Source organism: Monocercomonoides exilis (genome assembly GCF_001643675.1).
Source record: "Monocercomonoides exilis strain PA203 chromosome Unknown scaffold23-1346700, whole genome shotgun sequence".
Classification (NCBI taxonomy): Eukaryota; Preaxostyla; order Oxymonadida; family Polymastigidae; genus Monocercomonoides; species Monocercomonoides exilis.
Window position 1 is genome coordinate 399,772 of NW_027150568.1, and position 25,007 is coordinate 424,778.

General features: G+C 35.7%; 8 protein-coding genes across 8 annotated transcripts; 4 read left to right on the forward strand and 4 right to left on the reverse strand.

Annotated features, from left to right (window-relative positions):
• The first annotated feature begins 2 nt into the window (after positions 1-2).
• Positions 3-1,542, forward strand: MONOS_775 (Vacuolar protein sorting 20A (Vps20A)). Its single transcript, XM_067878098.1, has 4 exons — positions 3-162; positions 235-540; positions 586-669; positions 782-1,542. The coding sequence occupies exons 1-4, from the start codon at positions 10-12 to the stop codon at positions 905-907; spliced, it is 669 nt and encodes a 222-aa protein (XP_067727156.1). The 5' UTR covers positions 3-9; the 3' UTR covers positions 908-1,542.
• A 3,765-nt stretch (positions 1,543-5,307) lies between these two features.
• Positions 5,308-5,733, forward strand: MONOS_774 (uncharacterized protein; the record flags this gene model as incomplete). The annotated part of the gene is made up of 2 exons (XM_067878087.1): positions 5,308-5,350; positions 5,468-5,733. 2 exons carry the CDS (start codon positions 5,308-5,310, stop codon positions 5,731-5,733), a joined length of 309 nt encoding a protein of 102 aa, XP_067727157.1.
• Positions 5,734-6,845: 1,112 nt separating this feature from the next.
• On the reverse strand, positions 6,846-7,651 carry MONOS_773 (uncharacterized protein; the record flags this gene model as incomplete). Its single annotated transcript, XM_067878076.1, has 3 exons — positions 6,846-7,131; positions 7,256-7,514; positions 7,576-7,651. 3 exons carry the CDS (start codon positions 7,649-7,651, stop codon positions 6,846-6,848), a joined length of 621 nt encoding a protein of 206 aa, XP_067727158.1.
• Positions 7,652-8,124: 473 nt separating this feature from the next.
• Positions 8,125-16,107, forward strand: MONOS_772 (uncharacterized protein; the record flags this gene model as incomplete). Its single annotated transcript, XM_067878066.1, has 1 exon — positions 8,125-16,107. The coding sequence occupies one exon, from the start codon at positions 8,125-8,127 to the stop codon at positions 15,517-15,519; it is 7,395 nt and encodes a 2,464-aa protein (XP_067727159.1). The 3' UTR covers positions 15,520-16,107.
• Positions 16,108-16,637: 530 nt separating this feature from the next.
• MONOS_771 (putative large subunit ribosomal protein 1) lies at positions 16,638-17,735 on the reverse strand. Its single transcript, XM_067878057.1, has 2 exons — positions 17,600-17,735; positions 16,638-17,534 (listed from the first exon to the last, which is right to left on the reverse strand). Exons 1-2 carry the CDS (start codon positions 17,687-17,689, stop codon positions 16,974-16,976), a joined length of 651 nt encoding a protein of 216 aa, XP_067727160.1. The 5' UTR covers positions 17,690-17,735; the 3' UTR covers positions 16,638-16,973.
• A 444-nt stretch (positions 17,736-18,179) lies between these two features.
• MONOS_770 (putative thioesterase involved in non-ribosomal peptide biosynthesis) lies at positions 18,180-18,879 on the reverse strand (the record flags this gene model as incomplete). Its single annotated transcript, XM_067878046.1, has 3 exons — positions 18,180-18,189; positions 18,255-18,697; positions 18,760-18,879. 3 exons carry the CDS (start codon positions 18,877-18,879, stop codon positions 18,180-18,182), a joined length of 573 nt encoding a protein of 190 aa, XP_067727161.1.
• An 83-nt stretch (positions 18,880-18,962) lies between these two features.
• On the forward strand, positions 18,963-19,479 carry MONOS_769 (putative ubiquitin related modifier 1). The gene is made up of 3 exons (XM_067878035.1): positions 18,963-19,004; positions 19,074-19,220; positions 19,286-19,479. The coding sequence occupies exons 1-3, from the start codon at positions 18,979-18,981 to the stop codon at positions 19,398-19,400; spliced, it is 288 nt and encodes a 95-aa protein (XP_067727162.1). The 5' UTR covers positions 18,963-18,978; the 3' UTR covers positions 19,401-19,479.
• MONOS_768 (uncharacterized protein) lies at positions 19,463-24,926 on the reverse strand (the record flags this gene model as incomplete). Its single annotated transcript, XM_067878024.1, has 10 exons — positions 19,463-20,624; positions 21,139-21,315; positions 21,750-21,839; positions 22,121-22,461; positions 22,615-23,323; positions 23,758-23,898; positions 24,057-24,401; positions 24,492-24,627; positions 24,676-24,757; positions 24,815-24,926. 10 exons carry the CDS (start codon positions 24,924-24,926, stop codon positions 19,545-19,547), a joined length of 3,213 nt encoding a protein of 1,070 aa, XP_067727163.1. The 3' UTR covers positions 19,463-19,544.
• Between the last annotated feature and the right edge of the window lie 81 nt (positions 24,927-25,007).

Sequence of the window (25,007 nt, forward strand, 5' to 3'; positions counted from 1 at the left end):
TTATATTTTATGGGCCATTTTTTATCATTTTTATTAAACAATAAGTTCAAAGGAACAGCTGCAAAAATTGATTCAAAGCAACCTCCCGCGTTAAATGAACGAGATAATCAAATTTTGGATTTGAAACTAGCAAGAGATGATTTATCACAAAGACGAGAACAAGTTTTTCGTTTTATTAAATTTATTTTTTCATTAACTGTTTTATACATTCTGTTAACGTACTCATTTTCGAAGCTTTATTTAAATATTGATCAGGAGAAGCGGAATGCTGTAAATTTGTTTAAAATTGGAAGAAAAGACCAAGCTATTTCATGTATGAAAAGAAAAATAAATTATGAAAAAATGATAAAGGTTACATCGGGGTATTACGATAATATTTCGAAACTGCTTGCGGAGTTGGAACAAAGTGAGATTTCGTTGAATGTCGTAGAGATGATGGAAAGTGCAAATGAAGCTTTATCAATTGCACTTGATGATCTTGATCCAGATAGAATTGAAGAATTAAAAGCACAAATAGAAGAAAAGAACGAAAAAATTGATGTGTGAATGTTAATTATTTTTTGCTGCTATGTTTCAAATCTTTAGGAGTTACATGGGGTGTTTGAGCAATTCATGATTGCTCCTACTGATGAAGAAGCAGAACACGAATTAAGCCTTCTTAATGGACAAGTGTGATTTATAATATATTCTTTATTTATTAAAGAAATTTAATTTTAATTTTAATTTTAATTTTTGATTTTTTTCAAAAACTTTATGTTTAATATAAATTTAACGAAAAAAGGAGGTAGATCTATCAGAAATGGCTGTTCCTTCATCACCAATAGCTATCAATGAAGAGACAGAAGGAAAAGTCGAGAAGCAAAGTGTAGATTCTTGCAAAGGTCAGATGGAACTTGAACCTGCTTAAAACAAGAGGCATTAGCTTCTTATTTTTTTACAAATTTGTTGAATGAATTGGGGTAATAGTTTTATTTTAAAAAAGCACTGTTTTAAATTTTTTGTATTGTTATTGGAAAATGGTTGTATAAGATTTTTTTCAATTAAAGGTTCGTTTAATTTTGCGTTTTATTAACTTTATTTTCATTAACATTATTATTTTTCTGAATATTATCAATAATGTTTTCACTTCATTTCAGTTGTTAATTTTTTAATGCCACTTTATATATTACATATTTTCTGCAATTTCTGGTAAGCTTTGATTTCTTGAAAAGTTATTTTTTCATTTTTATAATCGTTTTTCAAGTTTATGCACCAAATGTTTTACGTATTTGAATTTTAATCTTTTTGTTTATGGGGGTTTTTCTATCCGTCCTATATTTTTCATTTTTTTCATCAACAAAAATTATCTCAAAAACGTTGAATGAAAAATGAAAAAGGAATTTTTGTTCGAATGATCATGTTTACGTCAAATAAAGCACCTATAATTCAATTACAATATAGCTGCACAAATAAATCCTCTTGCTAGAATTATAAAACTTTTTTTCGCTTTTAACATGTTGAACTTCATTTTCAAACTTACATCAAGTATTTTCGAAATCTGCATCTTTTCAATTTTTGAATAGTCTGTCAAAAAAAGAAATGTCTTTTGGTAAGATGTAACAAATTGGGTCCCGTGTTTTCTCAATAAAATTGAACTTAATTATTTTCTACTGATTGATAAGACAATATAAAACATTTATATGTGTTTCATTTCTTCGTTTTTTCTTTTAAGATTTTTATAGAAATTATTTAGCATAACCCTGGGTGACGTGGTGACTTCTGACGTGACTTTTTCGATTTTTGATGGACTTGACAGATTTTTTCACGTCATAAAAAAAAATAAAAAATGAAAAATGAAAAATAAAAATATTGAAAGTTATTTATCAAAATTACCATTATTCAATTTTCACTGACGCAAAAGCGGAAATCGGATTTTTAGTTCGTCACTGACGTCACCTGTCTCTGACGTAACACCGAGTCAGAAGTGTGTTTACGCTTAAAAAAGATGCAAAAAACCAAGTGGTCAGTTAGGTTAAAGAATTATGACTGATTTCGTTTGTAAGCTTTATTTCCATAATTTTTCTATTGTTTTGCTCAATTCTCATTTTTTTTTCAAAGTGCAATACATTCGTGCAACGAAAAAGAACAATAATGCTATTCATAATTTGCCCAACGCAATTGCACAACAGTGCCTATGATTTGTTGTTCAGGTTATAAAATTTGTTATTTTTTTTTTAATTTTTGTTTTTTCGCATATTTTCTAACATAACTTCAACAGCTGAATTGCCTTTTTGTGTCGAATGAATAATAAGTTAACATAATTATTGAAGTTATTGCAGAAATTAAGGATGTCAATTCAATTGTTGTTTGAAATGCATTGTCTTTAAATGATTGTTTCTTGCATTGCAAAAGTTCAAATGAAGGAGTAATATTTACACTTAATAACAAGTGATACTATAATGAACACTCACCCTGAATAAAAAGGAATAATTTAATTATAACCAAAGAATGCTTTTGAAAACCTGATTTTCAAAGCATTGAAATGCAAAAAATTTCAAAAATTACTCAAAAGCACAGAAAAGAGGCTGAAAGAGTGGATGAATCAGTTGGAGTGCGCAGTCTTTAAAACATAACCATTACGCTGTCTTTCTGTTTGAAATTATTTTGTTGAAGAAAAGAAACAATAAAATTATTTGAATGTTTCAATTTTTGAAAGAATTGCATAATAAATAAAAAACATGATGAAATTCACATCCACCACTTTTTTCATATACGAATAAAAATTTGTTTTTGATTTTGTGAAATTGAAATTTGAAAAAATAAAATTTTAAAGATACATAATTTCAAGCTTAATTGATGATAAACATATAATAATTACAAATATCCAACATTGTCCAACGAAAAAAATTTCAGCAAATAATCTTAAATAAAGTTTTCGATGATATTTTCTTATCCTTTTTTTCCTTCTTTTTTAATATTTCTATTTTGATCTTCTTCTATTCTGTTTTGGATAATTCTTCATCTGTTTCCATGTTCAATCTTTCTGAAAGTGAAAAAGATATATCGAGGCAGCACTCAAGAATGTCATGGTCCAACGTTGGCTGACGCAGCTTCTCCAAAGCAATGCAAACATTTCCACTTTCAGAACAATAGAAACTGATGTTATCTTTTCTAAGACAGGAAAACCAAAAGAGAAATGCACAACTTGTGAATTGAATATTTGTGATTTTCCGTTTCCCTGTGAAGCCTTGAAAAGAACTCCAATAACATAACTGGCTCTTCTTTCACCCTCATATTGAAATTGAAACAGCAAACGCATTGTTATTCATCCATCTCTTTATCGATCTCGCTTCATTTGTTTTTTCCTCTTCATCTTTTTTCTTCCAATTCACACACTTTGACAGATCTTCCAACTCTCTTGCAGCTTCTCTCATAAAATGCAGCTCCTTTTCTAACACTTCTCCTGAATATTCACAGTTGTCATATCGATTTATCTTAAATTCCCAAGAATAATTATCTGTCTATTGCTTCAGATTTCGTTTTTCCTGAAGATTTCAGATTATTTCTTCAAACTCTCTCTCATATACAGTTCTTCTTCTATAAGTTGTTCAAAAATTAAAAAATGATAGCAAATAAACAAAGAAGAAACAATTCCACACTGTAAACTGGTTTATGTTTCTCAAAGCAAGAAAAGCCATTTCCACTTCCTTTCGAGTTTCCTCGCTTTCCTCTTTCTTCAACGCAACTTTCAGCAAACAAGGCACGCAAATAGAATTCAATTTCAATGATGATGAGCCTCCAAATAATAAGATACATTCACTAAGATCAGCAATTAGCCTTTCATCCTTTCCTTCATTTTTCACATTTTCATCAATGATCATCTTCCAAAATCTTATGTTCAACGAAGATTCATCAAGGAAAAGGCTCCGTGTATTTTTCAATGAGACGAAAAATCCTATTTGCTTGTATTACTCATTTGTATTTTCCATTGAAATTTTCTTTTCTTCAATAATTTCTCCCATGTGAATGAATAATTCTTTTGCGAAAACAAATATGAATTCTTTCAAAGTCATTGCATCAATTGTTTCATTCATTTCTTCGATTATCTGTTTCTGTGCATCAACATTGCATCTTTAAAGCTCAGAAAACAATTCTGAATAAAACAAATAAGAAAATAATCACAAACATCAAAAAATCTATATATATATTAAATGCAAACCCTAAAGCGAGATTGCATATCCTTCTACTTCATTTTTTTCTAAAATTGCAGTAGGAATGAACCACACTTTAACGTTTCTGACAAAATGAAAACAAATTGAAAAAGAAGAATTAATTTCTTATAAAATTTTAATATATGATAACTTCTATGTGTTCACACCATGATTTTTCGAATTGGTTCAGTAAACAAGTCATTTCAAAGATAATTCTTGTATTAAATTAGTCTATCATTTTGTAATGGGAATCCATCTTTTTTTTTTTTTTTGAAAATAATTATTTGAACAAATTGAAAAAACTTTTATATTATGATAAAGGTTTTTTTGTTCAAAATAGGATTTTTTAAATTTTTAAATTTTAAAATTTTTAAATTTTTAATTTTTATTTTTTTTTTTTTAGTGGAAAATCGGTGACGGACGTGACAAAATTTTTTCTTCACGTCACCCAGGCTTAATTTAGCATTAAGGGTTTTGATCATTGAAAACGTTGTGATCGAAATCTTTGATATTTTTCAATGTCAATTTTTGAGCTTCAATCCCAATTTTTCTCGAAAAATGATTCTTGGAATTAGTTTTTTGAACACATTTAACGAGGGAAAAAGCCATTTTGCAGAAAAAACAGAGTATTATTTTTTCGTGTATCAAAAATGGTGGAAATGTATCATATTGTAAATGCAAAAAGTGCAGATCAAAAAAAACTTTGTTTTTTACTTCAGTTTTCAAGCACAATAAAATAGGGTTAGGAAAGATTCTACTGTTGATTCTTTATTTCAACTTAGGAATACCAAATAAAACGGCAAGAAATCTATTGGATTTATCTTATTACAGCGTTGGTTATTGGTACAGTATTTGTCGTGTCGCATGCACGAATTTCTTGATCGAGCATCCAATAATTTTAGGGGGACCTGGAATCGTCGTAGAAATCGATGAAGCCATTTTGAGGAGAAGAAAGTTCAAAAGAGGTCGCTCTAAACGGCAGCAATGGGTTTTTGGAGCAATTGAGAGGAAAATGGATGGAACAGTACAGAAAAAAATGATTTGGATTGTAAAATCTAGAAAAAGAAAGCACTTGCTTCCAATATTTCAAGCTCACATTTTACAAGGATCTACAATTATGAGTGATGAGTGGGCTCCCTATAAAGTTTTACCGGATTTAGGTTATAAACACAAAATTGTTACACATTAAAGAAACTTCAGAGATCCCATCACAGGGGCTTGCACTAATACAGTCGAAGGCATGTGGCACTATATGAGATCATTTTTTCCTAAATCAGGGTTTCGCCATAAGTTTCTTCAAGATTATCTATCAACTTTCATCGTTAAAAGTGTTTTTAAAGTTGATTTTGTTCAAATTGTTGGAATGATTTATCAATTTGAGCCTCTGAAAATACAAGAAGAAGATGACACAGAAGATATTACATCAGATGTTGCTGATTTGGACGACATAATTGAAGATGCAAATTCATCAAGTGGAGAAACTGATAGTGACAGTTTAGGTGCTGGAGATGGCTCTTCAGCTTCAAGTAACACAGATAATTGAAAAATAAAAATTTTTCAATTTCATTTTTTTCTCAATTCACACATATTTTTCACTCATTTTTAACAACAAATATTCATATTAAAAACTAAATAAAGCTAAATAGTTATTGGAAGTTGCTTCTTCTATTAAAAAAGTCGGACCCAATATGTTACACTTTCCCTTTCTTTTTTATTCTAAAAGACTAAAATTGAAATTATTTATAACAGAATGTCTGTCAAAAAAAAAAAAAAAAAAAAAAAAAAAAAAAAAAAAAAAAAAAACCAATTTTTCAAAATTTTTGTGAAAATAAAAAAAAATTCTTTTAAAAAACAATAAATTCGGCAAGCAGCTTTATGTTCTATCCTTATTTCCTAAAATTGACACATTTCTTCATTCCGTCTGTGCAAATGAATTTCTTGTTTATTTAACACATTCTTTTTGAAACAGAAAGAAAAACATGTTTTTGCGTTTAAAATTTGTGTGAAAACTCAAAAAAACAGCAGAGTTCTCATATCAAACATGTAGTTGGATTTCTTATAACAAAAACAAACCAAAATTCGAGAAATGGAAATTATAAAAGTATTCTGAGAATGAATTTCAATTTTTCATCAATTTATTTTTCTCTGTCATCAAAAAAATATGGGCGCAGGAATTTTTCATTTTCGTTTTTATCTGCCATCCACTTCATTGGCGAGGTGCACATCCGACATGGGAGCTTCTATAAATATTGTTGCATTGATGTTGCTTGTTGTTAACTACTATAATTGCGGAGACATTTCTATAAGTCAAATCCAACAAAAATGGAACGAGGAAATGCAGAAAGCCAGGATCAGCATTGGAAATAGAAATGGCGAAGGAAACAATAATTTATGCATTTATGCAGCTAAAAGTAAAAATGCAATTGACAATCATGTCTGTTGTATTCAAACTTGTCTAAATATCATCAACACCTCCTTGTGCATGACCCATCTCAATGTCATCCCCCTCACTGGTTGTCCACTCCTCACTGCCCAACACCACTCAGCTGCCACCATCATCTCCTCCACTTGTCAAATTCAACCGGCCACAAAATCTCCACTTTTCCTCACTGCCCATGCCTCCCTCGCCCTCACCAACTTCTCCTTCACCACCCCTCAACCGGCCATCCTCTCCTTCCCCCTCTTCTCCACCCCAAACAATCTCCTCCATAATGCCCACTCCCCAATCCCTGCCTCCTTCTCCATCTCCCACTCCTCCTTCTCCTCGCTCGTCTCTCTCATCCAGCCCTTCCTTTTTTCTCCTTCTTCAATTTCTTCTCCATTTCCTTTTCCTTCTCCGTCATCTTCCCTTTCCCCTTTTTCTTCTTCCTCCTCATCCTCATCATCTTCTATTTCTTCCTTTCCCCCTTCCCTTTCCCCTTCGATTTCCTCTTCCTCTTCCCTTCTCCAACATTATCACCAATCTTATCCCCATCTCCAAATACACCTCGATCTCCATCTTTCAAACACGCTCTTCACAAACATCACCACTGCACCACAACCCACACACACCATTCCTGCCAAACCCACACACCCACACAACACATTCACCACCACCACAACCACAACCATCACAACCACAACCACCACAACCACAAACGCCAATGCAATTCATTTCTTCTCTCTTCGCTCCTCTCTCTTTATCCACTCGACCATCTTCCACCACACTCACAACCCAATCGACGGTGACATTCTCCCCAACCTCAACAGCCCATCCACTTCTCTCTCTGCCTTCAATGCCTCTTTCCTCCACCAAACACGCTCTTTGCCAAATGCTGCAAAGGTCTATGTCGGAAACGAAACCGATAGAATGAAACCAGGAAGACTGGATTCTTTTGATGCAAACAGCCATCGCTTTGAGTGGTGTGAATGGAATGATTCAAATGGTGGATCATTAAAAGGAGGTGCACTTTGCGTTTCATGCACAAATGCTAACCTTGCAATCATATCGTGTTCATTTGACAATTGTTCAAATACATATCATGGTGGAGCTTTATATTGTGGACATTTGATGAATATCAACATCACAATGACCAATTTTACAAGCTGTTCGGCTGGATATGGAGGAGCTGCTTTTGTAGATTGGCCAGAATTGAATTCTGCTTGGTCTTTCTCAGAAAATAAGGCTGAGAGATGTTCAATAACAGGTTGGTGTGGAATTTGTTGGAACTTTTGGCTCAATAACATGACTTCAAATGGTCAATTCCAATTTTTAAAATGTGATTGTTTTGCAAATTCTGGTGGCGATTCAACGGGTTCTTTATCATTTAATTATCCTCCAGAAACCAAACCAAATAAGTTTTTGGTAAATGAATGCCAGTTTATAAATAATAAATTAACTGCTTCTTCGACTTTCGGAGGTGCTGGATTGTGCTGCACCAGAACATTTACTTGGATGAACGGATTAAAATTCATATCATTCTGCTTCTTCGATGCCAATACAGCTGAAAATGGCAGAGGAAATGATGTGTTCTTCAATGAAAGTTACATCACTCAATCTCCATTCACAGAATGTATTTCAACGACCCCAACAAACAGAGTGTGGAATGCTGGAACAGCAACAAACGATGTGTTCAACAACTGGCTTCCTCTTATCCCTTCGAGCAAAATAGTTGGCAACAGCGGAACAGATGCTGGCGGCTGTGGCAGAACACAGCAAATGCCATGCGCCACAATTGAGTTTGCACTCAACGGATTCATCCCACTCCAAATCGCCCATCTCACCCTCCTCAACTCAACATTTGTTCCCACTCAGACTCTCACCTTCAATGCTGCTGACACAAAAATTACAGGAAATGGAACAGATGCAACTACCATCGCCTCCAGTGGCATTCCCCAACAACCAAACTCACATTCACACTCATCACAATCAACGACATCTCTTTCCTCATTTTCATCATTATCAACAACTTCTTCACCAGATCCTTCTTCCTCGTCTGCCCTCTTCCAACAGACCCAGGGTTCCCTCACAGTCTCTGCCCTCACCATCGCCCACAACTCCACAAATCAAATCACTCCCATCCTCTTCCACCTCTCCGATAACTCCCCTTCCCTCAACCTCAACACAACCACCATCACCGGAACAACCCCATCTTCATCAACAATCACAACACCCCTCTTCTTCCTCACTGCTGGCTCCCTCGCCCTCAACCACACAGCAATCACCAGTCTCCCCCTCAGCAGCCCCAGCATCTTCCATCTCACCTCCCTCACCGCTCCCCTCACTCTCAACTCCTCCAACATCACCCACATCACCTCCACAGCCACCCCCACCAGCTGTGTCCTCTCCTCTGCCACCTCCCCTGCCCTCTCTCTCTCCCTCACCAACTGCACCATCACTAACATCAACTCAGAACAGCTGAGCCAACAAACTGCCACAAATGGAGGATGCATCTCGTTCGCATCATCTGCCTCTGACAATACGTTTTCGGCGAGTGATTCCACCTTCTCCAGCTGCTCTGTGAGCGAGGATACAAGTTCTGGAGGAAGAGGAGGGGCTCTCATGATCGAGTTCAACCATGGCTCACAAGTGTCAGAATCCTCCTTTTCCATCACCAATATCGTGTTTTCAGCCAACAAGGCCTGTGTCGGAAGAGATATGTATTTTGTGTGTGAGTCGCTTGTCGCCTCTGTGAAAGAGCCCTTGTTCTCTTTCATGAGAAATATCACTCAGAAAGACAACTCCGTATTTGGGAGCGATAGAACGCAAATGTTTAGCGATTGGGATGTCGATTTGTTTTTATTTCTTGATGGATTCATTGGAGACAAAGTGTATGTGGATGGAGCGTCTGGAGTCGAAGAGATGTTTTGTGGTCTGGAAAAGGTACCATGCAAGAGTGTGAATTATGGAATGGAACGTTTGAAGAGAATGCAAAGCATTCAACAAGAAATTATTGCGTGTTCAAATTCGTTGATGGCTGGGTGTTTGGATGTGGGAGGAATGAGCGTGAAGGCAAAAACTGAGGCTGTTGTGGAGATAGAATGTCAAGCAGAAGTGAGTGGATCTGAAGGATGTGTTCTGAAATCATCATCGCTGACAGAAATGGAGTTCATTGGGATTGTTGTTCCATCGAGCTTTAACAGAACAATCGCATCAGTGATCGAATCAAGCAGTACAAATGGGGAGTTGCACATGAAGAACTGTGAGATGAGTGTGATTGGGGGGAAGAGAAGCACAATTGGATTTTCCTTGATTAAATCGACAGGGAAGAAGGTTGAACTGGACTCTGTCACAATTTCAGATGTGAAATCAACCGTTTCGTTATTTTCATTTTCACTATCCTCAGCAAATATGAATGAACAGGAATTCAAACTGAAACTGTTGAATTGCACGTTGAAAGGATTGGAGATTGATAGCGGAGAGGCAGCTGAGGGAAAGGCAGCCGTGTTTGGAGGGAGTTTTGGAGTTGGGATGGTATTAAATGATAGCAAGATTGAAGGAGCAGTGTCGGAGAAGAGCAAAGAAGGAGGAGCACTGAAGATTGTGTTGAGTGAAGGAGGATATGTTGCGCTTGAAAACAGTTCATTTACTGAATGCATTTGCGAGAATATGAGTGAGGGAGGAAAAGGAGGAGGAATATATCTGGATTGCAGTCTGAATGAAGAAGGATTTCAGCTTTCATCAATTTCTTTTTCTGGATGCTCAGCAACTGTTGGGAAGAACATGTTTGTGAAGAGTGAGAGTCTTGTGAATACTGTGAAGATAGAGCGTTTTGCATTTGATTGCTCAGGATACAAGGATGATGGGAATGCGTTTGTTGGGGAAGATGGGATTTATGGGGAAATGGATCTTCGAGTGTTTCTTGTTTCTTTGAAGTGGGTGGTTGTGTCTGTGTCGACAGATGGGCATGACACATTGGGATGTGGAAGTGAAGTATTCCCATGCCAATCAATGAAAAGTGGAATTGACCACATTGACAGAAGTGGGACAGAAGGAGAAAGGAAAGTGAAAGTGAGGGATGAAGGGACAATTGAAGATATTTATTCATTTATAGATGCACTTGTGATTGATGGGTGTGTGAATGAAGGAGATGAAATTAAACACAGGCCTATTCATTTTGAAGGGACAATCAAAGGGAATTCTGGATCGTCTTCTGTTATTTCATCGACTTCCTCGCTCATCTTGTTATCTTTGAAGCTGCAGATTCCAAGTCAGTTTATATCAAAAATGAATAAGTTGATCTCATCGAGTGGAGTTCTTCAACTTGAAAACTGTTCCTTTGAAAATCAATCATCAGATATTATTCAATACTCATTGATATGTGCAACATCTGGAAGTTGCACATTGAAAGGATGCAGTATGACAAATTGTTTATTATCTAATTCTCCATTTGTAATGTCTTCTTCTGTTTTGTTTGAAAGGAGCAACTTTTCAAACATTATGAACACTGGAAGCGGTGAAGGAGGCGTTGCAAGAGTGATATTGAAAAATGACGAATATTTGATCATAAAATCGACAAATGTGTCATCTTGTTCACTTTCAACGGACAAAGAAAAAGGGGGTTTTTTGTATTTTGATTGTCAAGAATGTTCAAATGAAAAACCATTTCTTTTGGAAAGCGTAACATTTGAGAACAACAATGCAGCCATTGGAAAGAAAGTGTTCATTATGGGAAAGGATTTTAATGCTTCTGTGACAAACAATACATTCAAGTTTGATTATTTGTCAATGATAAATGATGACAATTTGTTTGTCGGAAGTGATGGTAATCATCAAGAAAAGGATTTATTCATGTTCCTCATTCCATACAGCTCATTTGAGATATTTATCTCATCAGAAGGATTTGATGTTGCAAGATGTGGAAGTGAGGAAGAGCCTTGTTTAACAATGTGGAAGGGGATGAAAAACATGAAAAAGGAGAATGAAAAAAAAACAATTCAGATTGAAGGATCAACTATCATTCGAGATTCTTTCAATGTTTCCAATTATCAGATCAAAAAGAGTGTGAAGATGGGAGAAGAGAATGCGAAAGCAATATTGAATTTTGAAAAGTCAATTGGAAGTCAACTGGAATATTTCATGGAAAATGATGATCATCTTGAATTGACGAATATCCAACTGCAACTGTCATCTGGATTTGACAACTCAGCCAAAACGATTATTTCAAACAAAGGAGGAGATTTGGCGATACGCAAATGTTCATTCCATTCAGAGGCTGGAGTTGATAATGGATTTGATTGCGTGTTTGTGGATGCGATTGGAGGAAGCGTTAAAGTTAATGATTTGTCGATTGAATCGTGCAATGTTGGTAATAGCATTTTTGTTATTAACAATGCTGGAATAACTTGCCATTTTGTGAATGTTCGAGTGGAATCGTTGAATGAAAGCAGAGGATGCATTATATCAATCAAGAAATGTGAACCAGATTTGAAGACAAATGAAGAAAATGAAGAATGTATAAATATTGAGATTAACAAATCATCATTTTCAGGAGTGAAAAGAAGTGACAATGGACCAAGCATTTTGGAATCGAAAAGTGAGAAAAATATTTGTTTGGTTGTGAGTGAGAGCAACATCACAGAAGATAAAGCAGAAACAAGTGAAAAAGGAGGGGCAATATTCTTCACATTGGGTGCATCTGGATCGATGAAGATGATTGACTCAACAATCAACCATTGCAGCTGCAGTAGTGACATCGGAAGAGGAGGAGGAGTGTATTTGGCAACAAAGGAACGAGGAGATTTGAATTTTTCATTTTTGAGGATGAAGTTCAGAAACAACACAGCCAGTGTGGGAAATGATATTTTCATTGAATGCTTCAACATCACATCTCAGATCAATGAAAACCAATTCCAGTTTGATCTTCGAGATATTCATTTCATCCGTGACGATGCGATATTTGGAAGAGATCTCTGCGATTACCCAAGCGATACGAATCTGATTGAATTTGTGATGATCCATCAGAGCGACACGATCATTGTTTGCGGTGTGAATGGATCGAACGAGAAGCAATGTGGAACCAACACACTTCCATGTTATTCGATTGATTATGGACTGATGCATCTGACTTCAGATTTCATGAGCCAAATGATTGTTGTTGAGGAGAGTGTGATTGGTGGAGAGATAAATCTGAATGAAATGAGCATGTGTTCGAAGAGCAGAGAGATGTGCGAAGTTGAAGTGAAATCTGAAATTGAAAGCACAAGAGAGGCATTGGTGACAACAGCTGGATCAGTTTCCTTTTTGAGATTGAGTTTTGTGTTTGATTCAAATTTCATCTCTTCACATGAATCAATGATCTCACCAGAGGGAGGAATTCTTGAAGTGATGAATTGTTCATTCATATCAAAACAATCGTCTGGAGAAGGAAACATAGAATTAACAAACATTCTATTTCGCATTATTAACATGGAAAAAGGAGAATTGCAACTCATGGAATGCAAAGTGACAAAACTTGTGCTTCATAAATCTGCTTTGCATCTTTCATCACCACTTCCATCAGTTATTTATTTATTATCGATTTGCAATTCAACAATTGAAACTTCTCTGATAGATATTAATGAATGTGGACAATTAACAATTAAGGATTTCAAAACAGAAAATGTCTCACTAAAAGGAAATGAAGAATCATTGATGTGTTGTATGTCAATGAAAAAGACAATTCAATTGGTGAATTGCACAATGGGCAATGCGACTTCAAAAATGACAAAAGGAAAATTGATGAAATTGGAGAATTGTTCAGATGTGAAAATGGACGGTTGCATATTCGATGGGAGTTCAAAGGAAATAAATGAGGAAAATATGAATGAGGAAAAAGATATTTGCAAATGGGATGGATCTCTTGTTGAAGTTGTGAAGAGTTCTGTGATGATGAAAGACACAACAATCTCGAATTCATTAGATGGCGGAGTCACATTGAGTGGAGGAAATATGACAATTGAAATGGGATTATTTGAGAACAATAATCCATCCATTGAAGGATATCCATCATTGAGAAGAAACATCATCTGTTCTGATTCAGGAATATTGAATGTGATGAGTTTGAAAGGAGGAGATGGAGTTTTGCCAAATACATCACTTTGGATGTTGAACGATAGATGCAGTTTTGAAGGGATTGTTTCTGAGAGGGATTCATCATTCTTTATTCCTGTGCTGGAGAGTGTGGAAGCAAGAGAAGAGACAGATAGAATGAAGCTGATATTCAAAGGATTGCTTCTTGTTCCGTGCAATCTGTCATTCTCAGTTGTGAAGAGAAAAGGAGAAGAGAAAGAGATTGAAAAGCATGATTTTGATTCAAATGGGTTTTTATCAGAAAATGAAGCAAAAGGGAGTGTGGGAAAAGATCTGATTAGCAATTGTGGAGATGAAATCGAAGTGAGCGTTTCTGTTTTGTTTGGGAATGCAGAATCTCCTTCTTCAACAAATTCATTCATCATGAAGAATACCAGCGAAGCAGAAATGAATGGAGATGAAAGGATTGTTGAAGGTGGAAATGGCACGAAATTCTCTTGGATCATTATTGTTGTTTCTTGCATCATATTTGTTGTGCTGCTTTTGATCATTGTTGTTGTGACAATTCGATGGAGGAACTCAAAGAGACGAACAGAAGAACTGGAAGAGATTGTGAATGACACCGTGAAAAAGGATCCGAAGCTGATTGAGATGGTGACAATGGAGATGTCACCAGAAGAGCAGTGGCGAAGAGCTGAGAGAGAAGCAGAGAAGAAAAACGAAGAGAATGCAAAGAGGAGGATGTGTGGAAAGAAGATGGCACATTCGGAGTCAGAAGAGTATTTGTTGAGTGAGAGTGGATCAACAGAATACATTCTTGGGAAAGATTCAGACAAGATTCCAGATTGGATGCTGGAGAAGGTTGATGAAAAAGAAGAGGAGGAAACAAGAAAGCGAACACCATCACCTTCCATTTCATCCATCTCTTCCACTTCAACAACTGATTCAGATTCAACATTTGTTCGAGGGGAGGATCTGTGTCCAACCACCTCATCGATGTCGAATCTGGTGGATGCGATGGCCTGTTCATGCCCATACGAGAAGCTGATTGTGGATCTTAGGGATTCATTGTTCATGTTGCTGCATGGAAGGAATGAGAAGAAGGAGATGGCGATTGGCTCGTTGAAGGAAAGAGAGCAAACGGCATCTCAGATCCTATTCTGGGTGGCTAACCTCGCACTCCATTCATTTGATGAAATGGACAACCCTCTTCAATCACTTGCCAATCTCAGTCCACATATTGTGCTGTTCTCGGAGCACATGGTGATCTGCGTTGTGATGCATTCTGATTTCCTTTCATCTGACGATTCTGATTCATCTTCAGCCTCTTCGATAACCATTGTTTCAACATCGTCCAATATTTCAGTTCTGAGCGAGAGGTTCACAGACTCGCCACCACCTTCATCAGCCTTCGAGGATGATGAGGATAGATTCAAAAAAGAGTGCCTGAGGTGGAAGGCGCCTGAGTTGCAGATGAACAGGAAAATGGGAGCAACAAAGGAGTCGGTGGTGTTTTCGATTGGGATGATGCTTTGGGAGTGCCTGACGCTGGATGTTCCGTTTGGGGAGTATGAGGCAGAGGTGGCGGGGCAGAAGATTGTGAATGGGGAGAGGCCGAGGATGGAAGCTGTTGAATGTGTGAGCTGGAGCGAGCTTGTGAAGAGCTGTTGGGGAGGGCAGCCATCAGAGCGGAAGACGCTTGGAGAAGTGAAGCGAGAGTTGATTGGGCATTTTCCAGCTGGAGCCGTGATGGTTACGATGTCAGATGCGATTGATCTGAGGAAGGAAAACGAAAGCGGAAGCAGAAGTGGAAGAAGCGATGATGGATACAGAAGCTAAAAGTTGAAGGTGAAGATGGAACAAGAGAAGAGAAAGGACGGATGCCGGACATGAGCTGCTGAGCCGATGAGTTTCTGATGAACGTTTGCTGAGTTTGTTCAGAACAGATGGTATTTTGTGAGCACCCACATGGTGAGCAAAGCCGAAAGATGCTGCAAAATGGGAGGCAAGCTTCTTCTTCTTCTTCTTCTATTCTTTGAGAAGATATTCTTCCAAACAATTCCTTCGCTGATCGATTACAATGAAAAGAATGATGAATTTGAAGAAGAAGAAAAGGGTGCAAACGGGTGAGGATGATGATGAGATAACGCTTTTGATGTTTGTGGGATGGGAGAAAAAAAAGCTGTTGCTCAACAGTGGTTGCTGAGGAGAGATTTTCTTCTCACTCCTTGGCATGCATTCTTCTGTTTTCCGTTGAGTGTGCTGCTTTTGAAAGGCTGAAGACAAAGCAACACAATGTGAGGAATGTCTGCAAATGACAAAAGAGAACATGCAATACTTTTGCAACATGTGACATTTAGACTTTCTTTTCTATTTTTTATGTTTTCACATTTCTGGCCAATTGCCAAAAAGACATTTTTCGAAGACTGATTCGATTAGATATCATATTTATCCAAAAAAAAAAAAAATCTGATTGAAAATTCATTTTGAAAAACAAGAGGATAAATCAAAAAAAGTTCCAAAGTTGAAAGAGTTTATAGCATAACTTTTTTCTTGAACACTGGCTTATGCAACCATTGCAACATATTGAACATTTTGATACGACTTTGCCATTTCATTGATGGAAAAATTTTGTTTTAATTCGCATCACGAAAAAATGTTTGAATTCTTTATAAAAAAACACCAAATTCAGAATTGGGCACTTTTGAAGAAATATTGAAAATTCAATCTTTTGAGGTGTTATTTTTTTTCTCTTTTTTTTATTCGTTAAATAATTAAAGACATTATTCAGCAGATCACACGAACATTATTATTTTCTTTTTGCATTTTTCAAATCTCTTTTCTACACGTTTCGAACTTCTTTTTTTTTCAAAAATACAGCACTCTTGTTTTAATTTTGAATACGGATATGTCTCGCAAACACCAACGAACAATTTAAAGATCGAGCAAAATAAAACTTTCTAAACATGTAATGATATTTTGTTATTTAAGAGTCATGGATAAAAAGCAGCTTTAAAACATATTATTAAACGTGAGTGAATATAATTGCCAATTGGTCAACTTGCTCATTGATTGGTACAATGCAATTGTATTCCATTTTCGTCTTTTTTCTTTCACATATATTTTTTTATATTAGAAACTATCTTTTTGTTATAACTGTAAAATAAAAGATTGCCTATTTACATTCAATTATTAAATGAGAGAAATGTCAAAAATGCAATGGCTTCCATTCAAGAAAAGAATGGTGCTTTGCGTTGGAACTCACATCATTCTCCAGGTTCCTCAAAAAATGTTTAGTAAATAAGCTGAGGTGGGGACATTGTGCTCTTAATGTGAATACGGCGAATGTTTTGCCAATTCTTTTTCAAAAGCGAGCACAAAAAGTTGATTGAGATCGAAATATTACGAATGATATCTTGTTCGTTCATATCGACACGTGCAACAGGCACATTCAAGCAAAGAGCTTTTTTCAGTTGGAACTTCACTGAAGACTTAACTTCAGCAGCTTTCACTGCCAAATCTTCTGTGTGTGTAACAACTGTTGGGAACTTACCCATCTTGTTCAGAGTTGGTCCAAGAAGACGAGGAAGTTGCTTGATCAATGAATCAGAAGCAAGGAAATAATCGTATTTGTGGCCGAGCTTCCTCACTAACTTTTTGTCCTTGTTCAATTTTTTCAAGTCACCGACATTCATGAATGGAAGTCCTTTCTTTTGAGCTTCTTCCTCATGGGCTGCATCTGCAAAAACACAGACAGTTCTTCGTGGGCAAGCCATAACAGGAAGAGCAATTGATCCGGAAAAACGTCTATCCGTGTTTGGATCGTAGTTTTTAAGCCCAACTTGCAATTCAATCTATTCAGCAAAGAGAAAATCCAAAAAATTGTAAAAATCATCAAACAGAAATAAATATTTCATACTGTTTCTACAAACTTGCGGGGATGCTTTTTCTTGTAATCAAGAATAGATGCAACCGCAGAACGCATAATTTCGCCATCAATTTTTGACATTTTTCAGATTTTTGACAATTTTTGATTGAGTCGCCTTCAAAAGGGGAATATTTTTTGATCAAATAAAATGCAATAATGGTAGCTTCTTCATTGTGAATTAGAAATTTTCTAATTTGTTGCAAATTAAGATATCCAATGAAAAAAAATGAATGAAATAAGCAAAATTACAAAGAACAAGATGAGAAATCTTTTCGGAAAATGAAGTAAAAATTTTCCTTTTTTTGCTTTCAAGTTAATTGGGCTTTCAGATAAATATCGTATTTCAATTTTTGGCTTCGATGTAAATTTTGCTTTTTTCTCTTCAATTTTTTCGCTTTTGCTCTCAATTTCGTTTTGAACAATCAAATAATTTGCGATAGCATCGGATATATGTTTAATCATTTCAGGATGATCAACATAAAAATGACCAGCATTAGGAATAACTTTTATGGAAAACATTCCGTTCGAATGAATGCTCCATTCATTCATTTTTTCAACAGGAACCATTTTATCATTTTCTCCTGTTATAACAGTTAGTGGAAATTTTAAAGGTGTGTCAATGCTCGTGAATGGGGCTGATTTATACTGTTCTACAGCAATTATATCAGCTCTAAGAGGAGGTAAAGCTATTTTTTTGATCTTTGGATCTGTAATAATTGGGCTTCCATAACGCTTAAGCATTTCTTCTTGAAGTTCATCATCAGGAAGTCTCCCAATACAAGGAAGAAAAGGATTAAAATGCATCGGAAGATGCCCAGAACATATTAAATGCTTTGGTAAAGCTAAGTGTTCAAGTTGAAGGCGTCTTGCCATCTCGTATGCACAAGCAGCTCCATAGCTATGTCCATAGAAAAAAAACGGAAGGTTTCGTGATTTTGAAAACCATTCGCGAGTATCTCTCAATAAATTATCAACCAATTTTGTTACACTTGTAAAAGAAGTTTCTTCAATTCTGACCCCTCGTCCAGGATATGCAACGCCAATCACTTGGCATGACAAAGGAAGAGATTTGGCCCACCTAATATTAAACTCAAAATAAAAAGAAATGAAAAAAATCTTTAGTGAAATGAAAACTTATGCAACATAGATACCATATAAGGGGAAGTACCTGCAAAAGGAAAGCAGAACAGTTGTATTTTTGGCTTCACTGCTTTTGATTCTGGTCTATGAATTACGTTAAACCATTTCGTCTTTGGATATAACGAATCCATGCACGAAAAAGTTCGATGACTAATTTATTTCAAATTGTTCAAAAGACCAAAAAGAAAACTTTTTGCTTTGATCAAAATCCGTAACAAAATATTTAATTGATGGTAAAATTGAAACTGTATTTCAGGTATATCACAAATAGTTTCAAATTATGAAATTCATATCAATGTTTATGTTGATGATATTCTCAAATTAGCGGAGGAATTGAAGGGCTTTTCAAAGGAGTTAAAAATCATGAAATAGATATTTCGGAATCGGTAACTATACAAACAATAGTCCCTTGGATCCAAGCGAACTTACTCAGTGGAGATGAAAAACACGAATTTTGCGTAGATGGAAAGATGTTTGCGTTTATTATTTTTGGAGTTATATTCATTTTTGTGATTTTTATGTTATATCATTCAAAAGACGACCGGGAATCATTTTCCTTGTTAATGATGCTGATTGGGCATTATTCGATGCTACAACTCCATTGCAAGAAGGAGATGAAATATCGTTCATCAGTACAATCCATGGTGGATGAGAATTTTTTCGTTTCCACTTCATTTTATTCAAAACCTCTTTTTATTGCAAAAGCCAAAAGAAAATGGTAAACGTGTTGATTTTTAATTTTTTTGTTGTACCATTGAATCAGATCTTTAAAAAAAAAACTTCATATCTTGAGATTCTAAAAGTCATTCGATTCATTATTTGAAGAAATGATCTCTTTATTTGCACCTTCTTCCTTGTATTTGGAAGCAATTTCCATGTCATTAGTCACTTCGACACTCGGATATTCATCATCAGCTTGCTGGTGAATGTGAGATTTTATTTGTTCATTTGAAGAATTACAAATGGAATCTTCCATATCCTCTTTTTCCTCTTTTTCCTCTTTTTCCTCTTTTTCCTCTTTTTCCTCTTTTTCCTCTTTTTCCTCTTTTTCCTCTCTTTTCTCTTCATCTTCTATTTCATTCTTCTCTCCATCTACCTTTGAGATTGTAAAAATTTCACTACTTCCTCTTTCCTCTTCATGCTCCTCTTTTGAGTCTTCATCTTTAAAAGTCTGAAGCAAAGAACTCTCAACATCTTGAGAATTAGCTCTGACAGCATCGTTTTCTTCATCATTTTCCATTTTGGCTTGTTCTCCTTTTTCTTCATTAGCATCCTTTTGTTGTTCTCCTCCTCCTCCTCCTCCTTCTTTCTTTTCTGATTTCTCTTCTTTTTCGTCTTTGTTGGTTTTATCAGTCGTTTCTTCTTCTTTCTTCTCCTTAGCTTCTTCTCTTTCATCTTCTTCATCTTCTTCATCTTCATCCTTCTCCACCACCTCCTTCTCCTTCTCCTTCTCCTCTTTCTCATCTTCCTCTTCTTCTTCTTCCTCACCATTAGATTCCCCGCTTTCTCCCCATGCATCCTCTTCTTCTTCCTCTTCTTCCTCTTCCTCTTCTTCTTCTTCTTCTTCTTCTTCTTCTTCTTCTTCTTCTTCTTCTTCTTCTTCTTCTTCTTCCTCTCCTTTCATCACCAGGATGCTGCCGATGTCATTCACAGTCGTCACAGACTGCGAATTCTGCTGCGGCGGCGACCGGACAGAGGAAGAGGAAGATGAAGAAAAAGACGAAGATGCATACGGATAGCTGGCTGATCCCGCCTGCACATGCGGAAAGGGGCTGCTGAAGACGCTGATGCTGTTGATTGTGTGCAGACCAGGGATCAAAGCAACAAACGTCACGGTGAATTGAACAGGGGTGTTCTGCTCTAAGTCGCCGATTTCCTTTTATTTATTTAATGATTTATTAACAAGAGAAAAGAAAGAAAAGAAAAAAATGAATAAAAAGAGTTGATGAAATTAAAAATAGATGTATATAAAAGAAAACATTGCGAATTAATGTGTAGGGGGAAAATTGAGTAACAATAGAAATAGTATAAATTACAAAATAAATGAAATTGTAATCGAATAGATAACAGACAATAAAAGAAGGAGAACAAATAAATATTCCGAAGGAATAGCAATCATATCAACTTGATTTATTGTTTTTCTTATTTCTCCTTCCACTAATCTTTATCTTCCAGTCAGACGCTTTTCTTTTTCATTTCCCCAAACTCACAGAGCAAAGAACTTGCACTCTATCATCAAACTCATTCATTCCTTCCTTTATTTATTTATTTATTCATTAACTTATTCATTCATTCATTCATTAATTTATCCCTTCATTCATTTATTCATTTATTTTATTTTATTTTTTTTTTATTTATTTATCACTTCAACCACTCACACATTCTCATACCTTCCGTGTCTTCCCATGCACCAGCAGCCCTTTCTGCTCGTTTGAGGCCACTTCCACTGCCACATTCGCCACTGCTTCTCTCGCATTGATCTCAAAAGTTACGTTGAAGGGCTCTTCGACAAGAATAGTCGACGGCACAGACGCAATCCGGATGAGGAACATGTTGGGGGAAGAGAACTGAAGGAAAGATAAAGAAAGAAAGATTAAAAAAAGAAAAAACGAAAAAACGAAAAAATGAAAAAGAAAGAATAATAATAGTAATGATGATGATGATGATGATAATAATAATAATAATAATAATAATAATAATAATAATAATAATAATAATAATAATAATAGTAACAATAATAACAACAATAATAATAATCGAAGATTATTTTGAAATCAATAAATGAACAATTTTCAAAATAAAAAGAAAAAAAGAAAGTTGAAAATTTTTTTGTCTCCTGAAACAAGCGTATTGAAAAAAAAAAGAAGAAGAAGACACAACGCAGATAAAAACATTAAACATTTAATAAAAATCTTATAATTTGACTCTTTGTTTAAATTTATCTGCATCTCTTCTTGTGATAGTTCCCAATTATTTTCTCTCAAACACTCCTATCGCACACCAATCCATCGACTTTTCCGCTTTGGTATTTGATTTCCTCGCCAAAGCCAGTTCTGGCAGAGACTGTGACATAAATGTCAGGTGGATTCATCTGAGACAAGAGATTGAGGGGGTTTGAATAGGATAAAGGAGAATAATGAAAAATGGAATGAATTCGTGAAAGTTTGTATGAATACATGAATATATGAATGAATTCATGCAAAAATGAATAACATGTCAAATGAATTTTTTGAAAAAGAGTGTGAAAAAAAAGATAAAATAATAAAACCAAATTATATCAAAAATCAAATATTATTAGCATATTTTAAATGAATCATATTTTTCCCAATAAATAAATAAATAAATAAATAAATAAATACAATGTAAACACACAGTAGGTTTTTCCATCCTGAGGCATATGACGTGTGACCAGATATCGACAGGGTTGATGATAACAGGCGATGGAACAACAAACGAGAAAGAAGGAGAAGAAGGAGAAGGAGAAGATGAAGAAGAAGAAGTCGTTGTTTGTGATGAAGTGGAAAGAGAAGATGAAGAAGAAGATGAGGAGGAGGAGGAGGAGGAGGAAGCATCTGGAAGAGGAGGAGGATTGCGTGATGGGCGTACAACTTGTGTGTTTGAAAGAGAAGAAGAAGAAGGAGAAGGAGAAGAAGAAGAAGTGAGAGGTGTTGTGGCTTGTTGGCTTTGAGAAGAAAGAGGGGAAGGTGCATGTTCTGAGGGGAAGGAATATTACAGACAAGGAAGGGGAATAAAAATAAAAATCATTGCAATAAGATAATGTTTGTGTTGTTAATAAATAGATACATCAAATAGAATAAATAAATAAATAAATAAACTGAATAAACTGAATAAAAAAAATTGTTAACCTTTATTCTTATGCACCGACGTCTGTCCAGTTGAAGGCGGAGGAGGCAGCGGTGTTCCATTCGACATCTTCCTCGGTGATTTCAGCGATGCTGGAGAAGCAGCAAGAGAATTGGAAGAAGAAGAAGGGGAATTTGAAGTGTTCGCAGAAGACACAACAGGGCGGAGTGTTCGTGACAGCATCGAAGCAGCCACATTCGCCAGGCGAAGACGCGGGCGCCGTGCTGTTTTGGTTTCTTTGGCTTCTTTTGCTTCTCCTTTCAATTCTGGTTTGAGTTTATCGGATGTGTCAGAGAGAGGAGAAGAAGAAGAAGAGGAAGAGGAAGAAGAAGAAGAAGATGATGATGATGATGATGTTAATGATGCATCAGATGATTGAGATGAAGATGGATCTGCATCGTTTTGTTTGTTTTGGCTATCCTCAGAATTTTGAATTTCTTCCTCTTTTCCTTTTTCTTTCTTTTCCTTTTTCCCTTTCTTCTTCTCCCCAATCTCTTTCTCCTTCTCCTTCTCCTCTTTCTCCTTCTCTTTCTCCTCCTCTTCTTCTTTCTCCTCCTCTCCATCAGCCAAGGCAGCTAAGTTGAGTGTTCCTGGGTGCAGTCCATCTTCGACTATTGTTTGGCGCGTGGTTGTTGTGACAAGACTCACACGCCGGATGAAAAGAGGCATACGCGACTCGTTGGAGATCCATGCTTGCACATAGAAGGTGTTCTGGAAGTAAAGGAAAAGAGAGAAAGAGAGAGAGAGAGATAGATAGATAGATAGAGAGAGAGAGAGAGAGAGAGAGAGAGAGAGAGAGAGAGAGATGGATAGAAAGAAAGAAAGAAAGTTTGGAAGAATAAATAGAAGAGGAGAGAAGAGACAGAAGAAGAGAAGAAAATGAATGAATGAACAATTCAAATAAAAAGGAAAAAATAATAAAAGGAAGTTAAACTTCATGCATAATCGTTAAAAGCTCATCGGTTCCAACATTCAAAAAAGAACAAAAAAAAAAAAAAAAGAAAAAGAAATCTCATTTTATTTTTTTTCTTTCCTCTTTAACAAAAAAATGTTAGCATTCAATTTATAATTCTTTCCATTTTCATTTCCTCCAACCCCAACAACCAAACAACCCAACAACTCAACAACCCAACAGTCAAACATACCGACAGTCTGGGCACGCTCACTTTGATTGAGAGCGGCTTCTCTACCACAGCCGACACGACTGTCCTTGCCTTCTCGGGGGGAAGCAAGATGGCTGTCTGCTGTGTCACTATCTCGAATCTGAAGCCTTGGCCAAAGAGAACCTGAAGGAAAAAGAGGGGGAAGGAGGAAGGAGGGGGTGCATGGATGTAAATGTGTGAATGTTGCAGTTTTTGTTTAATTATTTTCAGAATTCAATGAACGTGTATATTTAAATTTTTTGATTAAGGCAACAACAATAATAACAATAGCAATAATATACCATAGAAGATTTCCCTCGAAGAGAATCGATCACTTCCTCTTGAGCAAAATATGCGCAGATCGATCCGTGGCCTGTTCGTTGGCTTCTCACTCGCTCAATGCCTTCAACAGGTCCATATTTCGCAAATTCTGCCAGTATCCTTTCATCGCTGCGATCCATTGGAAAATCATACACTTCAATTCCACGTCGCTTAATGGGCAATGGCCCAGAAGATTGCTCAAGTTGTGGCGTTATTTTTGACTGATCGACAATTTCTTGGTAAGATGCTTCAATAGCTATGTTGAATTCCCCTTGTTGCAGAGGTGTGATTTGAATTGGAAAATACTGAACACTTTGAGCATTAAGCTGTAATAATTTGAAAGCATATAAACAAATATATCACAATTAAAAAATATTCAAATAAATGATAGTTGTATGGAAGAAAATTGCAGAAACCGAAAATGGTTGTTCAGATTCAACATCAGTTTTTTTTGTTGGATATATGATTTTTTTTGTCAAAACAATATTGGTACAATTTCTTTTTGCTTTTATTATAGCAATAATATCTAAATTTTGTCCTATGAATGAAGTACTATGAAATACAAATTGAAATAAAGAATTCTTAAAAAAAATATAAAACCTAGCTCGAGAGGAAATGCCCAAAGCCGAAGATAGAGGAGAATCAGAGGACTCAAATCCACTTGAATATCCAGAACTGAAATCTAATTAGCAATCAATTAAACTTCAATTATTAAATATTTTCAAAATTTAATAAAAACCAAGATAATCCGAATGTATAGGTAAAGAAAATTTAGAAAATAATCGGAGGGGCCTTGCACAAAAAGCTGTTACTGATAATGCTTCGTCAGAATGCCTGGAATCCATCATCATCAGAAACAATATGGATCAAAGGGTATTCGATCACAAAAATTGAATGATGATTGAAATGCAAATAATGTGAAAAACCAATGT